The sequence below is a fragment of the Falco rusticolus genome, chromosome 6, assembly GCF_015220075.1.
Source record: "Falco rusticolus isolate bFalRus1 chromosome 6, bFalRus1.pri, whole genome shotgun sequence".
Taxonomy (NCBI): Eukaryota; Metazoa; Chordata; class Aves; order Falconiformes; family Falconidae; genus Falco; species Falco rusticolus.
This window is the reverse complement of record NC_051192.1, coordinates 48891124-48907755: the sequence shown is the minus strand read 5'-3', so window position 1 is coordinate 48907755 and position 16632 is coordinate 48891124. Positions and strand designations below refer to the sequence as shown.

The following is a 16632-nucleotide window of genomic DNA, read 5'->3' as shown; positions in this document are numbered from 1 at the left end:
TAACAACTAGAGTGCCTGCAGCAGCCACCCATTAACTGGCAAAAAGTAATGGATTAAGATTATTTCATTTTAGAGAAAACAAACGCATGTTCCATGATTAGAGGTTTATTAGTAAACAGTTTCAAAGCTAGTTCACACCAGCTATTACTTCAGTCAGTCACTTTCATCTCTCAATGCACATGGCTATTCCCATTCCTCCTCCTATACAGAGAGCAGCAACACCACGTTTTCCACCTGTTCGTTCCAGTGCATGTAGAAGAGTGACAAGGATGCGACAACCAGAGGCGCCAAGAGGGTGGCCAAGAGCAATAGCCCCACCTTGGATATTAATCTGTAAGAAAAAAGCCAATACAGAAGGCCAAGTTAAGAAACCATTCAAACAGGTTAGCTTCAGCATGGCTTCACTGGATATGGTCTGTGATTGTGAATAAACTGCTACGACCATCTCCAGGAGAAACCAAGCATGGATGCAACAGCTGCTAATAATTAGTATTTCTGAAATTGAAGATAATTAATACGGGTTTGGGGAGGGGAGAGTAACACCAACACTTTGTGCCATCACTGGAAGAATACAGGGGGAAATGCATTTCCAGCAGCAAGTTCAAATTCTGAAGTTAATGATAAGTATGTTCAAACAGGAACCTAGATTTGCATACAAATCCACTGTAATAAAGCTGCAGCCTGCGGCACAGCATGTGAAGGGAACGCCTGCTGGGGTTCCCATCCTTTTTCCTTACAGCTAAGTGACGGCAAGGGCGGACTGACTGTTCTCATGTCTTGGGGATACAATCCAGATGCATAGAATGGAACGAGTTTGAATTTCAGGAGCCAAACTAATTGTGGCCTCAAATATATTCATTACCTTTTCTGGATTTACTTTCAGTTCTTTTGCTATTGCAACAGATAGCGAGGCAAAGGCTTCATTAATTTCAAACAGGTCAACTTGTTCCAGAGTCCAGGTAGCTTTGTCAATCTGGAAAAAAAAAAATAATTAAGAGGCTTTATTACTTTTTAAGTCTTCCTCAGCAGCAGAGGAAGCTTCTTGTAAGACTTAAATTGGTTGATTTGAAGCTACCACTTCTAAAAGTTGAGGGAAACATTTTTTCATAGCCAGGGTTGGTGACAAGGCAACACAACGCGCTATAAAATGCTGGCTGCTGTTACTTAACTAATTTCACACGCAGCGGTGGTGCAATTGTGGGAGTTAAGCAGTGTGTGGTATCTTTAATAGAACAAGGATTGTTTTCAAAAGTAGGTTTTAACAGATTAACAGCAAGTTTTTCAGGACATAAGTGCAACTCCATTAGAGATTCTCTGCCTAATACAGATTTTTACACAGGAAATAGTGAAGTAACCATTAGTGTCAAGCATCATTTGTCCAGTCTTTGCTTGAAGATTTTCACAGGCGGCTATGCTGGGAGATGGCTTGGCTCATGTTTTCTACTTGTGAAACTTGTGGTGCAATTGCCTACTCGGGTACAGGCTTAGGCATGTTGTACATTGTTACTTCCATTCACTTTTTTTTTTTTTAACAGCAACACTTTACCAGCAGGACCAGCTGCAGCAATGTTTCACAACCAGCTAGCCAGACTGGTGCATCTCCAAGTATAGTCTAAGATGAGGGCCCTTCCTGCTAGATACGCTAGAGACAGTATGGCAACCACTCCATTTCTGGGAGAAGTCTATAAGGTTTAGTGTTAACATAGTAAAAGGCATGGTCTGGTCATTCTCTCACTAAGAAGTGCTGCTATGAGATTCTGAAGAGATTAATATACGGAGGGTGTGAAGGGTTTGATAACACACATTACAAAGTTTGCATTAAGAAGTGGTATACCCTTTTGCAGAGTACCTATAAAATTATTTTGTGTCTGTTCTACAATTTAAACTAGCAATGTGTATTGTATATACATTTATAGCATTCTCAGTTTAAAAGAACAGTTTGAGATCTGGTAAGAAAAAGCTTCTCCATTACAGTTCTGATTTTCTTGTCAAAAGCCACAGAGCTTTGCTGAGTTCAAATCAGGCTTCTACATTGCCAGGACATTTCAGAGATGAACAAAGTAAGGCCTTTACAGAGTATAAATAAAACTAAAATAAAGCAAATCTGTCCTTACCAGCTGTGTAAGAGCTCTTTTCATACTCAATTTCATAGCTCAGCTTTTAACAATCAGCTGGGGTTGCCATGGGCTACGTCTATACTGGCAAGCAGCATGGTACCGTAGGGGCTGCCCGCTCAGGGCATTTCATTTGAGAACCTTGTCCCGTGGGCTGAACGCAGAGCGCATCAGTGGGTGCAGTAATGGTCTGAGCACATCAGACATGGTTCTGGAGTGCATCTGGTTTAGTTTCATCTGCAAGGAATCCAGCTGGCACGCTCCAACCCTTTCACAGGGCAAACTAAAACACAAAGGGCATCACCACGTTTGCTAACGCAGACGCACTGACTGGCCCTTCTCTCATTGTTGTGCTATTACAAATACAGTCAGGCAGTGATCTGACAAGTAACCTGGCCAGACACAGCATCAGAACCACGTTGTGTCAGGACAAAATCATCCCCAAATTAGGTTACTATACGCATCCACTAAATGCGATCTTTAGCCTCCTAGGTTGTGCAGGTGGCCTTCCACAAACCTGACTAGTTTGTGCTCTGAACTCCATTCATACACCTGTACATTTATTTTTTTTTCCCCAATGAGTAGGCATTAGCCTGGTAGCACTAAAAATCTTAATCTTGTATACTCTCCACTGTTTCAAGTCTCGTTTTCACTCAGAATATAGAAAAACCAAGACATGGCCAGAAAATGAAGTGATTACAAGGAAGGGTTTTCAAACAATAGATACATAGATAGGTAATTACTTACAGCTTGCTTTATTGCTGAAATGGGCCCTACTCCCATTATAGATGGATCTACACCTGTCTGAGCCCAAGACACAATCCGAGCCAAAGGCATAAGACCTCTCCTAGCAGCTTCCGATTTCTTCATCAGAATTACAGCTGCAGCTCCATCATTTATACCTGTGGAGTGACAAACAACTTTGGTTTTTTGTATTTGTTGGGCTTTACAGCTGTTACTGTACCACCTTTTCCTACTTGCGTAAGTTCACAATCTAGACAACACAAAAATCATAAATCTTTTATGACTGCAAGCCAAGTCTGCCTGCCACAAACACTTAAAACGGGTAACATATCTATACTGCTGTACATGTGACACATTTGTGATCCTATTTGGAAAGCAGCAGGTGGAAGACCTGAGGCACATTCTGAAAAACGAGCACATCAGCTTTATTCGGTAGGCTTTGGAAGAGGCAGCGTAAGGACCAAGGAAGAAGTTTCAAAGCTGCCTGTGGCAGGAGCATTAGTCCCACAGGAGTAACATTTTCCAACATGAATTGTTGACTTTTCCTTTGTCCAAACCTGCAGTATTAGAAACCACCAGACAGCTAGTTTTAAAAAGAGAGGATGTAGTTTCTGATCAACAGCCTATCAAATATTGCTGTTACTGTCCAAACACTTCTATTGCTTCATAGAAAGCAAGCTAACAAAAGACACACAGAAGATCCTCCACCACAGTTCTATTCGAGTTCTACTTATGTTGTCAAACACACTGCCGTGTCCAGCAAAATCCATTCAGCAGTGACCATGTGGCAGCCAAGCCCCTTGCAGAGACCCTGCCAGGCGCCACTGCTGCTTTTCCATTTCGGTTTTAGCCAGACGGACCAACCTGATGCATTAGCTGCTGTTACTGTCCCAGTTCCATCTGTCAGGAAACAGGGCTTTAACTTTGCCATTGTTTCCAAGTTGCTCCCGTGTCGAGGGTGTTCATCTGTTTTAACTTCTATAGGACCTGCAAAACAGAATTATACTCACAGGAGGGTCTAATCGCACACACACTCACCTCAACAGAAAGCCAGCACAAACAACAGGCTCATCAGGAACATATGCCATGCTCCTTCTAACCAACAGGCCATTCTTACGTCAGAGACAGCTTCCAACTTGTGTGCCGTTTAACAAAGCTCTAACCTCCAGCTGCTTCTAGGAGGACGGACAGCTGGGTTTTCCAAGACAAATACTAACAACTAAAACACTGGCTAGTTCTACAAAAGCAGATCTTATTCTCGCTGTTCCTAAGCCAATAGCTTCTCTTCCAAACAGAAGGCTACCCTCCAAATGATACTTGTAGGAATCTTGTCGCAAAGTGTAGTCAAGCGTCATTAAATAGTATTATCTAAACTGGTATCAGGAAAGCCTTTCCTTAGTTTGTAACTGGCCTAATGCCAGAACTTTTCCTACAGGGTCTATTACATGCAAATGTTTAACAACTGATTCTTGATTTCTGTTTGGTTTTGCACCCACCTCGTATGGAGCTGAGGGAACTCCCATGCTCTACTAAGAGACCTTTGGCTCAAGCACCGTAACATGCCCGTTTATATCCCTGGCAGACTTGAAGAGAAGCATACCTGATATATATGACTTAGTTAATTACCTAGTAACCTTAGTTACTCTACTACGTATTTTACTAGGTGAGCAATGAACATGACTGTTTTAAGTTTGGTGCAGCAGGAGTCTAACAAAATGAAAAATACCGATTTTGATACCATAGCTGAGCCTATGTTAAGTCAACGGTTTGCGTGGGTAGTCATTACATCTCCAATAAAACACAACAGGCATATTCGCCGAGAGCTACATTTAGATATTCCATATTTGCATCACTTCTCGCTTATTTAAAAAATAACCACCGAAAGTTGAGAAAGAGAGCAACAGGCTACATGCTTACAGAACAGCTTACAGAAAAGGCCGTGTAAGTGGGAAACTATCCACTGATTGTAGGAGACATGGTAGAAAACAGATTTTTTTTCTTTAAAATCAGTTTTCATTATCCACTCACACCTACCTTTTTTAGAAGGTACAAGAACAGGAACAATTTCTTTTGTAAAATAGCCAGCTTTCTGTGCTGCCTCTGCCCTGTTTTGTGACTGTACAGCAAGCTGGTCTTGTTCACCTCTGCTGACTTGCCACTGACTGGCAACATTTTCAGCTGAAATAGGAACAAAATGCAAATTGCCATCAGGAAATGCTAAAACTTTAAGTTGTAAAATTTTAAGCACAAGGGTAGCCATTGTTTACTGTAGCAAGCAGCTAAGCTTGTTGAACAGTTTTCATTCAGATTTCCTCATTTTTGTTTGCTCAAGATTCTGTGCAATGTTTTTTTTAAGAGCGAAAATTTCTGTGCGGAATCTCCTCCCAGATGTTTTGTCAAGTTAAATACAAATGCAAACAAACTTTTCTAGTTTATGTCTTCTCTAGATTATTAAGCTCAGGTCTCTCTACAGCTACTTCAGATGAGGGAACAGTTCTGAAGTTACTCTTGTTTCATAAGCAGGGTCTGAAAGAGCAGTTGGCTGACTGTCCCATCCAGGGTGCAATAACCTGAAGTTGCAGAACCATGTGTATCCACAGTACACTCCCCCACCCCACCCCCCACAAATCCATCCTGCTGAATGCTCCAGTTCAGAACAGGGCTTGCTTCGTTTATTTTTCCTGAATTAAATTAAACTTCTCAGATGCAAAAGAGATACAGCGAAATTAGCTCAGACAGGAAAAAAAGACCAGTAGCTTTACAAGCAAAGCAGAAAATGCCTTCAATGCCTTTCAATATCAGGAATTTCTTCCTTTTTCATGACTACAACCTAAGAACAACTTGAAACACGTTATTTGAAAATTTGCATTTCTGAAACTCCCTGTCAGTGCATTCTTCCCCTTCCTCAGTTAACCATTTCGTTTTCTGAACTGTCATAACTGACCTGTGATACCCATATGATACTGATAAAACGCATCTGTAAGGCCATCAAGGATTATAGTGTCCTGCAAGGAAGCCTCTCCCATTTTCACCCCGGCTCGCATGTGAATGACATGAGGAGCCTGCAAGAAGGTATTTTGAAAGGAGTTAGATGTTTTAGATCTCCAGTGTGTAATACAGCCAGGCAGCTGAAGAGACAGATCCCTCCCTGCCTCGCAGCTGCAGGTAGCTATCTCAAACCCCGGCGGTCTCCCTGGCTGCACGCTCTGTCTCTCCCTCCAGCCTGCCAGCTGGCAGGGTCTGTTTGGCCTGCGCATTTCCACAGCAGCGTATCACCAAGCAGCCAATGTGTTCTCTCCACAGATTGAATCAATTGTCCTTGGGGCCATACGGCCATGGGTCCACCATCCTGCCAGTCTTCTTGTAGGTGGTTCCCGATCGCACTCCACTGCCAGCAAACACCACCACCACTCTCAGCATGGGCAGCTAGTGAGCCGCAGCAGCAGAGACCACCCCCTTAGGCATCCAACCACTGGCCCAGCACAATTCCTCAATACAACCTTGGGATGAACACCTTGAAATAAAATTGCTTGGTGAACAATAACATTTCCAGTTATTCCTTCTTTGACATTCTTGCAACACCGAAAAAACCCATCTATTGCCACCTGTCACAAGCAAATCCATCAACACAACAGGGCTAGATGGAAATTAAAATCAGATTTTAAACATGGGGTGTGTTTGCATGGCACCTTTTTAGTAACCACAGTACCAGGTATTTTTTTTAATTAAAAAAAAAAAAAAGCTACTTGAAGTCAATTGTTGCATGTGTAAATTAATTCCCAAGTGCAGAAACCAAAGCTACTCTTTCAATCTGCCTCCAGAGCATTAGCCTTGAAATGCAGGATTTCAACATCACTTGACATGTGTGCTCCCAGTAAGTCAGCGCAATGAGCACCATCGTTTGCTTTACCTTGCTCATACTTTCCATGCCTCCTGCAACCACGATGTTGGAGTCTCCAGTCAGTATGGACTGTGCAGCCAGACATACCGCTTTCAAGCCCGACCCACAGATCATCTGGCAGCTCCAGGCAGGGACAGAATAAGGGATTCCTGCAGCAACACTCGCTTGTCGGACGGGGTTCTGGCCAGCACCTGCAGAAACAGGCAACATTTTACCTTTGTCCTTAAAAAAGAGATGTCAGCCTTGTCACTTTTCATAACGGGTACACCAAATCCACCAAAATTTAGAACTTGCTCTGTTTTCGGTTGATAGACAGAGAAGTTCCCAGTGGTAATCAGTAAACACGAGATCAGTTACCTCTCGTTTATATTGTTGATCAATAAAATCCCTGCAAGATCAGGGGCTTGCTACTGACAGTTTTATATCTGCAGCTCTGCTTCTGATGGCAGGTCAGATGAAACACCAACTTCAAATTAGCGCTAGCCTCTTGTACATGTGTAAGATAAGAGCTCATCCTCTGCATACCAGCAGCCCACAACTTTCCCTATCAGTTCCTATGGAAATCAAAAGCACAATTATGCAAGTACAGTCCTGAAAGCTTCCATTCTTTGTTGTAATCCTGATGGAGGGAGTAGGAGTGCTAATATTCAAAGAAAACATTCTTCATCTGCGTCTCCCCGGGCCAAAGTGATGCCAGCTCTTTGTATGCAAAGAAACAGAGAAGGAAACCACATCATCCAGCGAGCTAAAAATACAGAAGAATCTGGATCAGCTTTAAGTAAGATAAAAACGTTTATTTCCTTTATTTTATTCCTCCATCTTCATAAACAAACCTGCCTTATGACTCTGCTGGTGAAATATTTCCCTGGAAAAAGCAGGGGACGGTTCAAAAGAATTCCCTATCGGCCGCATTTTTATTCAATCAAAGTATCTGCCTCCCAGCCAGCGCACACAGACCGCGCCGGCCAGCCCCGCACAGCCTCGGCAGCTCCGTCCCGCAGGATGCTGCCCTCGGGGCGAGACCGACGCCGGGGGGGGGGGGGCGGGGGAAGGATGCTGCAACAAAGGAAAGAAACCAACTTGCGGCCAGACACAGCGGCTGCGGGGCTTCCAAAAAACCCCAAGGCGCCCCCCCCCCCCCCCCCACGTGCTTTCCCAGCGATGGCTCCGTCGCCCAGGGCGCTCCGGGAAGCGGCCGAGACGCCGCTCAGCTCCTTTGTCGGGAGCCACGCTCCGGGCGGCGCCGGCCCCAGCCGCCGCGGCGAGGAGGGGCCCCCGCCCGGCCCGCCCAGACCGCCCGGCCGCGGGCCCCGCCGCCTACCTGCCGTGAGGACCTGCCCCAGGATCACCTCCGAGACCTCCCCGGGGGCCAGCCCGGCCCGCCGCAGCACCTCCCGGATGGCGGCGGCGCCCAGCTCGTGGGCCGGCAGCGCCGACAGGCCGCCGTTGAAGGAGCCTGGGACAGAGGGAGAGCGCTCAGCACCGGCCGCGGCCCGGGGGGCTCCCGCCGCCCCAGCCCGCCCGGCCGCGGGGACATCCGCCACCCGGGCTCGGCGCGGGCACCCGGCCCTGCTTCTCACCCACGGCGGTCCTGGCGGCGGCGACGAAGACGACGGGGTCCGCGCTCATGGCGGCGGCGGAGCGGAGCGGCGAGGAGCGGCGGCCGGAGCGGAGTCGGCACCGGTCCCGCCCCTCGCCCGGCAAGGCGGGCCGCTGCCCGGGGCTCGCACCGGTGATTCGCGGCCGGGGCCCTCAGGGGAGCGGGGAGGGCGGTGGCATCGGGGCGCCCCCAGCCGGCCGCCCCCGGAGGCGGCGCCAAGGCGGCGCGGGCGGCTCAGGCCGCCGGGTCCCGGCCCCTCGCCCCGGCCCGGGCCCGGTCGGCGCCTTTTGCGGACCCCGGCTGGTACCGGGGTTGCTTGTGTACAACATACAGTGCGGGATCAGCGCCCCGTTATTACACCGTGGCTCCAAGGGCAGCGCGTTTATTTCACGGGATCGAGGCGAGCAGCACGGCAATAACCTAAATCCAACCCTACAAAAACGCTCATCGGCGTTAGATCTGCCCAGCAGTGGTTACCGACACCCAGAGATCACAACCGCCCAGACGTCCTTTTTTTAATCGAATTTACCAGGAGCCTGGCGTTACATTTATATACACACACACAGCGCAGGCGGCGCCACGCCGCCGGCCCCGGCGCCGCTCCCGCCGCCCGGCCCCAGGGCGCGGCCGGTGCCGGGGCAGCCGGGAGGGACGCGGGGCAGCCGGGAGGGACGCGGGGCAGCCGGGAGGGACGCGGGGCAGCCGCCCCGGCAGGCGGAGGCTGGAAGGCTCCGAGGAGGCAGCGATGGCCGCAGCCCTCAGCAGGGCAGGCTGCAGGAATGCCTCTGCGGGGAAACGTAGCTGGGAAGCCCAGAGATGTGGGGTGGGGAGAGACGGTAGGAAGGCATTTGTAGGAAGAAGGGACGGAGTGAAGGGAGGACCCAAAAGCGTTAAGTCAAAGAACGGAACAGCAGTTAAAAAACCAATGGATATATGGGTGTGAGTCTCTCACAGCCTAGATACTCAGTCCTTACTCCTTCCTGTACCGAGCCCTGCGCTGACTCATTCGCAGAAGATACTCAGCCTCATGGACATGCCAGCCAAAGTACCAGTACCACATATAAGTTGCAGCTGAAGGCCAAGGACATGGTTAGAAAACAGCCTGTCACTCTTACCTTAGCTAGAGTATCAACAAAGCTGTGAGACACATTATTCTATCCATGCAGTAAAATTTAGTAGGATTGGGACACGGACACACAGAAATTAAGTCCTAGAAAAGCACACAGTATGTGATGACAGTCACTGACAAGAATACGTGACAGTGGCTGCAGCAATACACCCGTGATTACACTGCATGTTGGCCAATTGTAACTTGGTGGTATTAAATTTGCATGTATAAAATGTATCTGAACCCTCTGTGTGGAAACACGTAGCAACAACAGCATTACAATACCTGAGTTGGATTACTCTGGCTCCCAGAAGCCACTATTCTTGCTTTTACAATGTAAAAAGCTACAGCGTTACTACACAGGGGGAAAAAACCCAACCAACCACCACCAAAATTTCACAAGTAACACTGTTAAACCACTCTGGTCAGCATAACTCCCAACACTCAAAACACATTTCTCCTTTCAGATATTGCAGTCTGACCAAAGAATGCAGCCAAATGAAGGAACTATGTATCAAAAGATTTCCTCAGTTACTTTGGGGCTTCTAAGCTTTTAGCAAGAGATGAATCCCCCCAGGTGTCTTCAGCAAAGGAAATCTCTCAGACAAAAATCCCATGGACAGCCAAATGCTTTAGTGAACCCATCTACCAGCCCCCTAAGGATGCATTAATTGGCAACAGGCATGGGTGACAGCTTTTCTTTAATGATGCTATGCACTCAGGGCAGCTGACAACACTAAAAAAAACCCTCAGATTAAATCTGGATGGGAAAAACATGATTGGTGTCTTTTCAAAAGACTCATCAGTAATTAGTAGCTCTACTATATAAGGAAAACTCAGGAATATATGATTGTAAGCAATACAGAGTGATTGATTTAGAAAAATATTGTTCAGTTCCTGAGTAACACTACATAAGTGAATGTAGTCCCTTCACCTTTTAAAAAATCAGTCGAGAATGAGTAATGGGGATGTATGAAAGCAGCACCAAGTCACCTAGTTTAACAACTGTACCATATACCAAGACATGATTTTTAATGTAATATTTGACTGATGACAATTAAGGTCATCAATGCAAATACAAAATCAGTAACGTAGGATGAGCACAGATTAAGGTTAATGTTAGCAGGTGTGCAAAGTCCAAAACCAACAATACACCTGAAGTAAGCCTTACAGACAGGATTCCCTTGTATTTAAAACTTTACAAATATAATCATAAATACTGAATAGTTCAGCCCCTTCCTTCCGCACAATTCACCTTTAACCCAGTAACAGACAGAAAGACTGACTGTGAAGCAGCCTTAGGGACTTCAGGCCAGCCCGCCCCCACGAGCTGACCTGCTGCACCTTTGCTCTCAGCCCCAAACAGCAGGATGGTTTTGCAACTCAACACGAGTGACAGACCAAGCTGCAATGTTGGGCTACCCTAAAACACAGAGGTGAATGAGTTTCATCTTGGTATCTTTATCAGACTTGCAGTACCCTATTTAACTCTGCTTGGATGGTGTCCAGGATTGAGATCCAAATGGATAAAAGGGACACGTAAAGGAACAAAATAACATAGCAATTGCACAAAGGCAAATAATTATGAAACACGTATGGTACAGATCAAAGTTAAGTTAGTTAAATGTAGGAAAAAAAAAACTATTAAACTTAACTAGGCAGCTGTGTTCTTAAATTCAGTGTAGTTAATGAGCAGCATAATACTCAACAGCAAACTACTGCCCTGTGCTGGTACATCTTAACATTTCTTGGAAATGTAAGCTCTGGGAAATGAAGTCAGTAAAAATGAGGACGTCACTTCAGGACAGAAAGCTTACTTGCTGTCAGTAAAAGAGTAAGGCTATGTTGCCCAAGGTTTGTTTATTACCTTTCTATGAACATAATGAAATGGACTTCTGCATTATATGAAATACTTAAAGTGCAAGGATTTTGGCATTTTCATTTGGTAATGGTGGCTCAGTTTTATTAGAAATAGGCTAAAATTTAGAGCATTTCACTATTCACTCATTTACTGTTTTGCTAAAAAAGCTTTTCTAAATTCAGTCTTCACTGAGATAAGTGTTGCTACCAAAATAAGTCTGACACTTGGTCAGTGAGTATTTACAAGAATACTTTTGTTGGGGATGTGAGTTTGACAAATACTAAGCTGCGCCTTTTACAGGCAAAAAAAAAAAAAATACTACAATTACTTCAGATTCATAAAACTTGATACAAAATCATACTATAATTAAAAAAACCAACACAGTTTTACAATTTTCCTGTACTAGGAAATCCTCTAGTATTTAAAATCTTATACACAAATAATGGTTCTAATATCTGCTTTGTTGGGATCCTTAGAGAAAAACATGCACATGGGATTCCTCCCCTTCCCTGCTGACATTGCCATCATTCCATATTGCACAGCCAGAAAAAACCGATGTGCTCCTCGGGTCACTCAGGCAGATATGCTGTTACTCACGTCCTCATTGGTGTTCAGCTGATCTGCACCTGTGAGGGAACACTCACAGCAATGAAATAAACAAATGCCAGTGTGTCCCAATGATCAAAACATAAATTCACAGTAGAAGCATTCCATCTTCATATTTTATGGAACTGGCCCTTTGCTGTGGGATAGGATACTTATAATACATAAATTTAATGTCAAATAATTGACAAAGATTTGGGACTTTGTTACTAGTAGTGATACGAGTATCCCGGGTTTTGTTATTTCTCTTCTGGCTTTTATTCTTTGCCAGCAGCAGGGAACACACCTAACTACTTTTGCAGCAGTGTCCATTAAAAACAGCGCCTTCAAAGACAGGAGTCAAACCTTGCCACAGTAATCGCGCAAGACACCTCATAATCTTCTGATACTTTTGGGGCCCATAGTTCTCATCTGAAGCCATTTAAGAGGCATTCACCTTTTAGATACAAGACTTCTATGCTTTGTCTGTGTCTGATATTACTTCTCTTCCTCATAGAGAATACAAATTGTTCTTTGGCTGGTCTAAGCAAAAAGCCAGCTTTTTGCTCTTTGAGAAAGCAACAGCAAAGTTATCCTTTTTTTTCTCTCCTTAAAAAAAATAATAAAAATTCATCAGCTATCAAAATAATGAAGCTTGACAGCAAACTTAATTTCCTGAAAACCAGAGCCTTTTTCACTTGGGAAAGATCTGAGGAAGCCTTTCCCTTTCTCCATGTACTGTGACATAGTGCCAGGATATACAGGGCACTCAGGCTTGCAAAGTACCTTTAGGACCTTAAGGCCCTTTCTCACATCTAGAAAGACAATTAATTCTTTTTCCAGGTTTTCTTACCAGTGGTCTGACACTCAGTTATCTACGGGTAGGTCCAGCACATAAGGTATATCTCAAAGAACAAACTTGTTTCCCAGTGAGGATGAGACTGATGTTTTCTAAAATTCCTCAACCTCAAACTCCAACCTGACTGATTGAGTCCTTGGCAAACAAGTTCATGATAGGCAAAAAATGTTCTTGGCTGTGTTAAAAGCAATCTGTGTTTTCCTTGAATCTATTTTTGTCAGGGACAGCCCATAATCTAATCAGTGTTTAATAAAAAAATGCTGTCTTCCCCTCAGACAGAAAAATTTTCACATTATTAAAACCACCACGGCCTTTCTAGGGCTTAAAAAACGAAAAGGTACAGTAAAACCACAGCCTTTCTGGGGCTTAAAAAAAGAAAAGGTACAATAAAAACCTGGGTTTATAACCTTTGCAACTATATGCATACCTGTACTTCAAATGCAAGCTTGCAGTATTTACCAAGCATCCTAAAACTGTTTTTAGCTGAAGCTGTAATGGTATCTTGACTGATTATCAGTCAAGGAATGTCTTTAGGAGAAGCTCTGGAGTTTACTCACTGGTGTGGTCAGCCCCTAACAGGAACAACAGTCCTGACCGCTTCTGCTTCGTTGCACTCCCCACCTCACGGGTGTGTGCAGGCACCGCAGCTGCTGCTATCTTGGAGACAACCAGTTGCAAACCACACTGGCTCTGCAGAGCTCTGTGTTACCATACTGCTGATTTTATATGCTTTTGTGGAGTCTTACTTATCTACTAAATTGTAAAAAAATCACTGGTAATCAAAAGATAAGTCCTTGTAAGAGCCTTCTGAAGATGTTTAACTATATTGCGCTTTAAAAATGGTAGAAAGGTGTGTGACAATTCCACTAAAGACCCATAAAAAACACCTTATCAGGTATAAAACAAGCATTGAGCTTACAGCTCAGCATTCTGAGGGAGAGTTCACAGATGCCAGGCTGGGTCTTTCCGTTACCGCGGCATTCACCCGGCAGCTACCTGCCAGGCCCTTCCGCCTCCCTCCCGCCACAGCGCAGCGCCCCCCCGCGGTGCCCCAGCGCCCTCGCCGCGCTCTGCCTGCCCCCCGCAAGGGCAACCGCTGCGGGAGCCAGCCCGCCCGCAGGCCCCGGTATTTCAAGGTACTTTAAAACGCGAAGAAACCTACGTAACAGTCCTGCAGACTCCCCCGCCTCCAAACAGTGCTTTACCCCACTTACTGCCCGTTCCCCAGCGCCCCGACCCCCGGGGTACCGCGCTACGCGCCTTTCGCGCCAGCACGGGCGCCCCGCCCGCCCCCCAGGCTGGGAGCGGCGCCCGCCGACACTCCGCAGCGCCCCCCCGCGGCCGCCACGCCACGCCGGGGTGGGGGGGACACGGACACGGGAGGGACACGAAGGCGCGATAGACGGCGAACGGAAAGAGGAGCCAAACAAAACGGGGACAGACAGCACCCCTCCGAGGTTCCAAGCCTCTCAGTGTTCGCGTTGTCCCAGCTGGCGCCCGTCTGAAGAAACCCAGTACCGAGCAGGTAAAAACAATTACAAGCCTTCCAGTTAATGGATAATTAAGTTAATGAATGACATACTGTCCGTCAAGGAACCTAAATCCGGGAGGCAATGTGAAACAGATTTAAAACAAACGGGAGAACTGTTTTTCCCCCAGTGCCACCTTGCTCATTCTATAATCTACTTTCCGGTTAAAGCCAAACGTAGAGGAGAGTCTGCAGCAATTGATGACTTCTTAAACCAACAGGAGACCTACCAACACAATATGCTTCATGAAAGTGCTGTGATTAATTTTGCCTTAAACATACTTATTTCTTGTGTTTAATTACATCAAGCTGTCCTGCCCGTGCATTCATAATGTTTCCCACCTCATCTTACCATTATTGATGAACAAATGTATGGATTTTGCTTTTTTTTTTTTGGTGCTCAGACAGACAGTTAAGTGCCCTCTCATCTGAGGACAAATGATGCTGCTGGTGCTTGTGCTAGCAACTCTTATTTGAAAATTTACTCCAGTTATCACACTGTAAACACAACCCAATGCAGGTGTCAACACGTTTATTCCAGTGTCACCAGAAAGTCCCATGTTAGTTCTCACTGAGTTAGGTAATGTGCAAACAGAATAAAAGACTATTTCAGTTAAATATCCTCTTCCCAAAGGTACCAGGTTAGTTAACAAATTGCTGCTCTTACTTTCTCAAACAAAAAAGTAGCCTGATAATACACACGTTAATTTGAATGGACAGAAGGAAAGCAGGCCAGAATATAAAGCTCTTCAGACTGGTTCCACTTATCTCTAGATGTCTCCGGCTGCTTGCCTCTTGCTCAGCTAGCACGTTTCCCACAAACGTAATCTACACTTGTAAAGATACATTTAAAATAACTAAGTGCTGAAAGGGGTAAAAAATGCAAGGCTGTTTTCTACACAGTCATGAACACAAACAACAGGCACTGGTGGAAGGTTTACGGTCCCACACCTTACAGTGCATCTGAGCTAGACCTTCATCTGTACTTTGAAAGAGACACAAGCGAGGCATGGTTTCTGAACATAGCAAAAAATAGCCAAACTCCAAGCAAATACTAGGAGATCTTGTATTTCCATTGCCACCGATATACAGAAAATGTTAGGTAATTTATATACAGAATAGCAATACACAGAATAGAAGCAACTCTGAGTCTATCTCTGCATCTCTTCTATAGGGAAAAAGTTTCAGTTTCTTGTCTGCCTTGGCTTATCTGCATTTTTGCTGTTGTGATGTTTACATTTGCATACTGGGAAATTGAGTCAATTTTCTACATTAGTGTTCATATTGAAGATCAACTCCGGTATTTCAGTGCCTCTTCCATGCTGCCCCATCCTGTGATGGCTTCATCTGTTAATTAGGATCTTCAAGACTTCTAAAAAATACCTGCAGGGTATTTGCGGAGGAAATCAGAGGCAGGAGCAGAGCAGGAAACCCCAAACAATAATTGCAGCAGCATCTTTTTCAGTTTAAAAATGAGCTAAGACTTAGAAAGATTTAATGAAAGCCTTCTGTCCTTGTGGTCAGTAATAACATGATCCTTACCCACTTTTGGGTAACTATGTCAATAAGTTGTAGCGTGGCATGGGTTTCAAAATGAAATTTCAAGTTCTCACTGATGAATCTTTGTATTCATATATATATATACGGATGGATATGGGGAGACGTACATCAGAATCTGTTCTGTAGCAACTATATTCTTTCTGCTACCAGTAAGTCATCAAGAGATTTCTGGAGTATCTTCAACACTGATGTAGTGAGTGACAATCAGTTACACCTGTGCAACCCAGCTGACAGGACTGACTTAGCCTACAGAAGTTTTATGACCATGCTGGCACGAGGGGAAAGTATTTACTTGTGCTAATAGCATTGCTTGAGAACTCATGGATAGTAGGACAGAAAAAATTGGTTTTGAAGTTACAGCTCAGTGCTGCAAGGTAAAGGCAAACAGTATGCTTTATGATTCCCAGATGCTGCAAAAGAAGTCTGATTTCTTTGGAAGCAGCCAGAATTTAACTCCCTTTTCATTCACTGTCGATTAACGTCGCTGACTCGCACCGACCCGGCTGAGCTCGCTTCACCCCGCCGGGAAGGTGCCTGCCCCGGCCCGGCGGACGGGCAGAAAGCCCTGCACGTCACACCCAGAACTCGGCGCCCATCTTGCACGTTATTAACCACTACGCGCCGTTTTCCTTCCCAAAGACGCCATCTTTCCCCTCAGCTTGCCAAAAGGCGCCAAGCCGCTTGCTCCCCCCCCCCGCTCCCCGCCGGCCGCCCTCGCGGGGCGCGCAGGCCCGGCCCCGCTCGGCAGCAGCGGCGCCGCCCGCCGGCAGGAGGC

At 45.6% G+C, this 16632-nt stretch overlaps 2 protein-coding genes across 3 annotated transcripts in view; one reads left to right on the top strand and one right to left on the bottom strand.

Annotated features, from left to right (window-relative positions):
- Window positions 1-89: 89 nt before the first annotated feature.
- ACAT2 (acetyl-CoA acetyltransferase 2) lies at window positions 90-14872 on the bottom strand. Of its 2 annotated transcripts, XM_037392788.1 has the most exons (9): window positions 8340-8465; window positions 8081-8215; window positions 6769-6950; window positions 5803-5920; window positions 4893-5036; window positions 3723-3845; window positions 2862-3016; window positions 863-973; window positions 90-331 (listed from the first exon to the last, which is right to left on the bottom strand). In XM_037392788.1, the coding sequence occupies exons 1-9, from the start codon at window positions 8386-8388 to the stop codon at window positions 164-166; spliced, it is 1185 nt and encodes a 394-aa protein (XP_037248685.1). In that variant the 5' UTR covers window positions 8389-8465; the 3' UTR covers window positions 90-163. The 2 variants fall into 2 exon arrangements, with proteins under 2 accessions (XP_037248685.1, XP_037248684.1); XM_037392787.1 differs by lacking the exons at window positions 8081-8215; window positions 8340-8465 and adding an exon at window positions 14650-14872.
- The window catches only part of LOC119150334 (WT1 associated protein), a 31232-nt gene continuing 28812 nt past the window's right edge, over window positions 14213-16632 (top strand). Inside the window, exon 1 of the mRNA XM_037392790.1 lies at window positions 14213-14294. The gene's annotated coding sequence lies outside the window, so the exon portion shown is untranslated. The remainder of the gene's footprint in view (window positions 14295-16632) is intronic.

Coding starts and splice junctions, on each gene's coding strand:
- ACAT2 (XM_037392787.1), bottom strand. CDS start 14,857: ATGGGACTTTCTGGTGACACTGGAATAAACGTGTTGACACCTGCATTG. Junction 3,846..4,892: donor TCTTGTACCTTCTAAAAAAG/GTAGGTGTGAGT, acceptor TCTGTTTTGCAG/GTCCTATAGAAGTTAAAACA. Junction 3,017..3,722: donor AACAGCAGCTAATGCATCAG/GTTGGTCCGTCT, acceptor GTCACTCCACAG/GTATAAATGATGGAGCTGCA.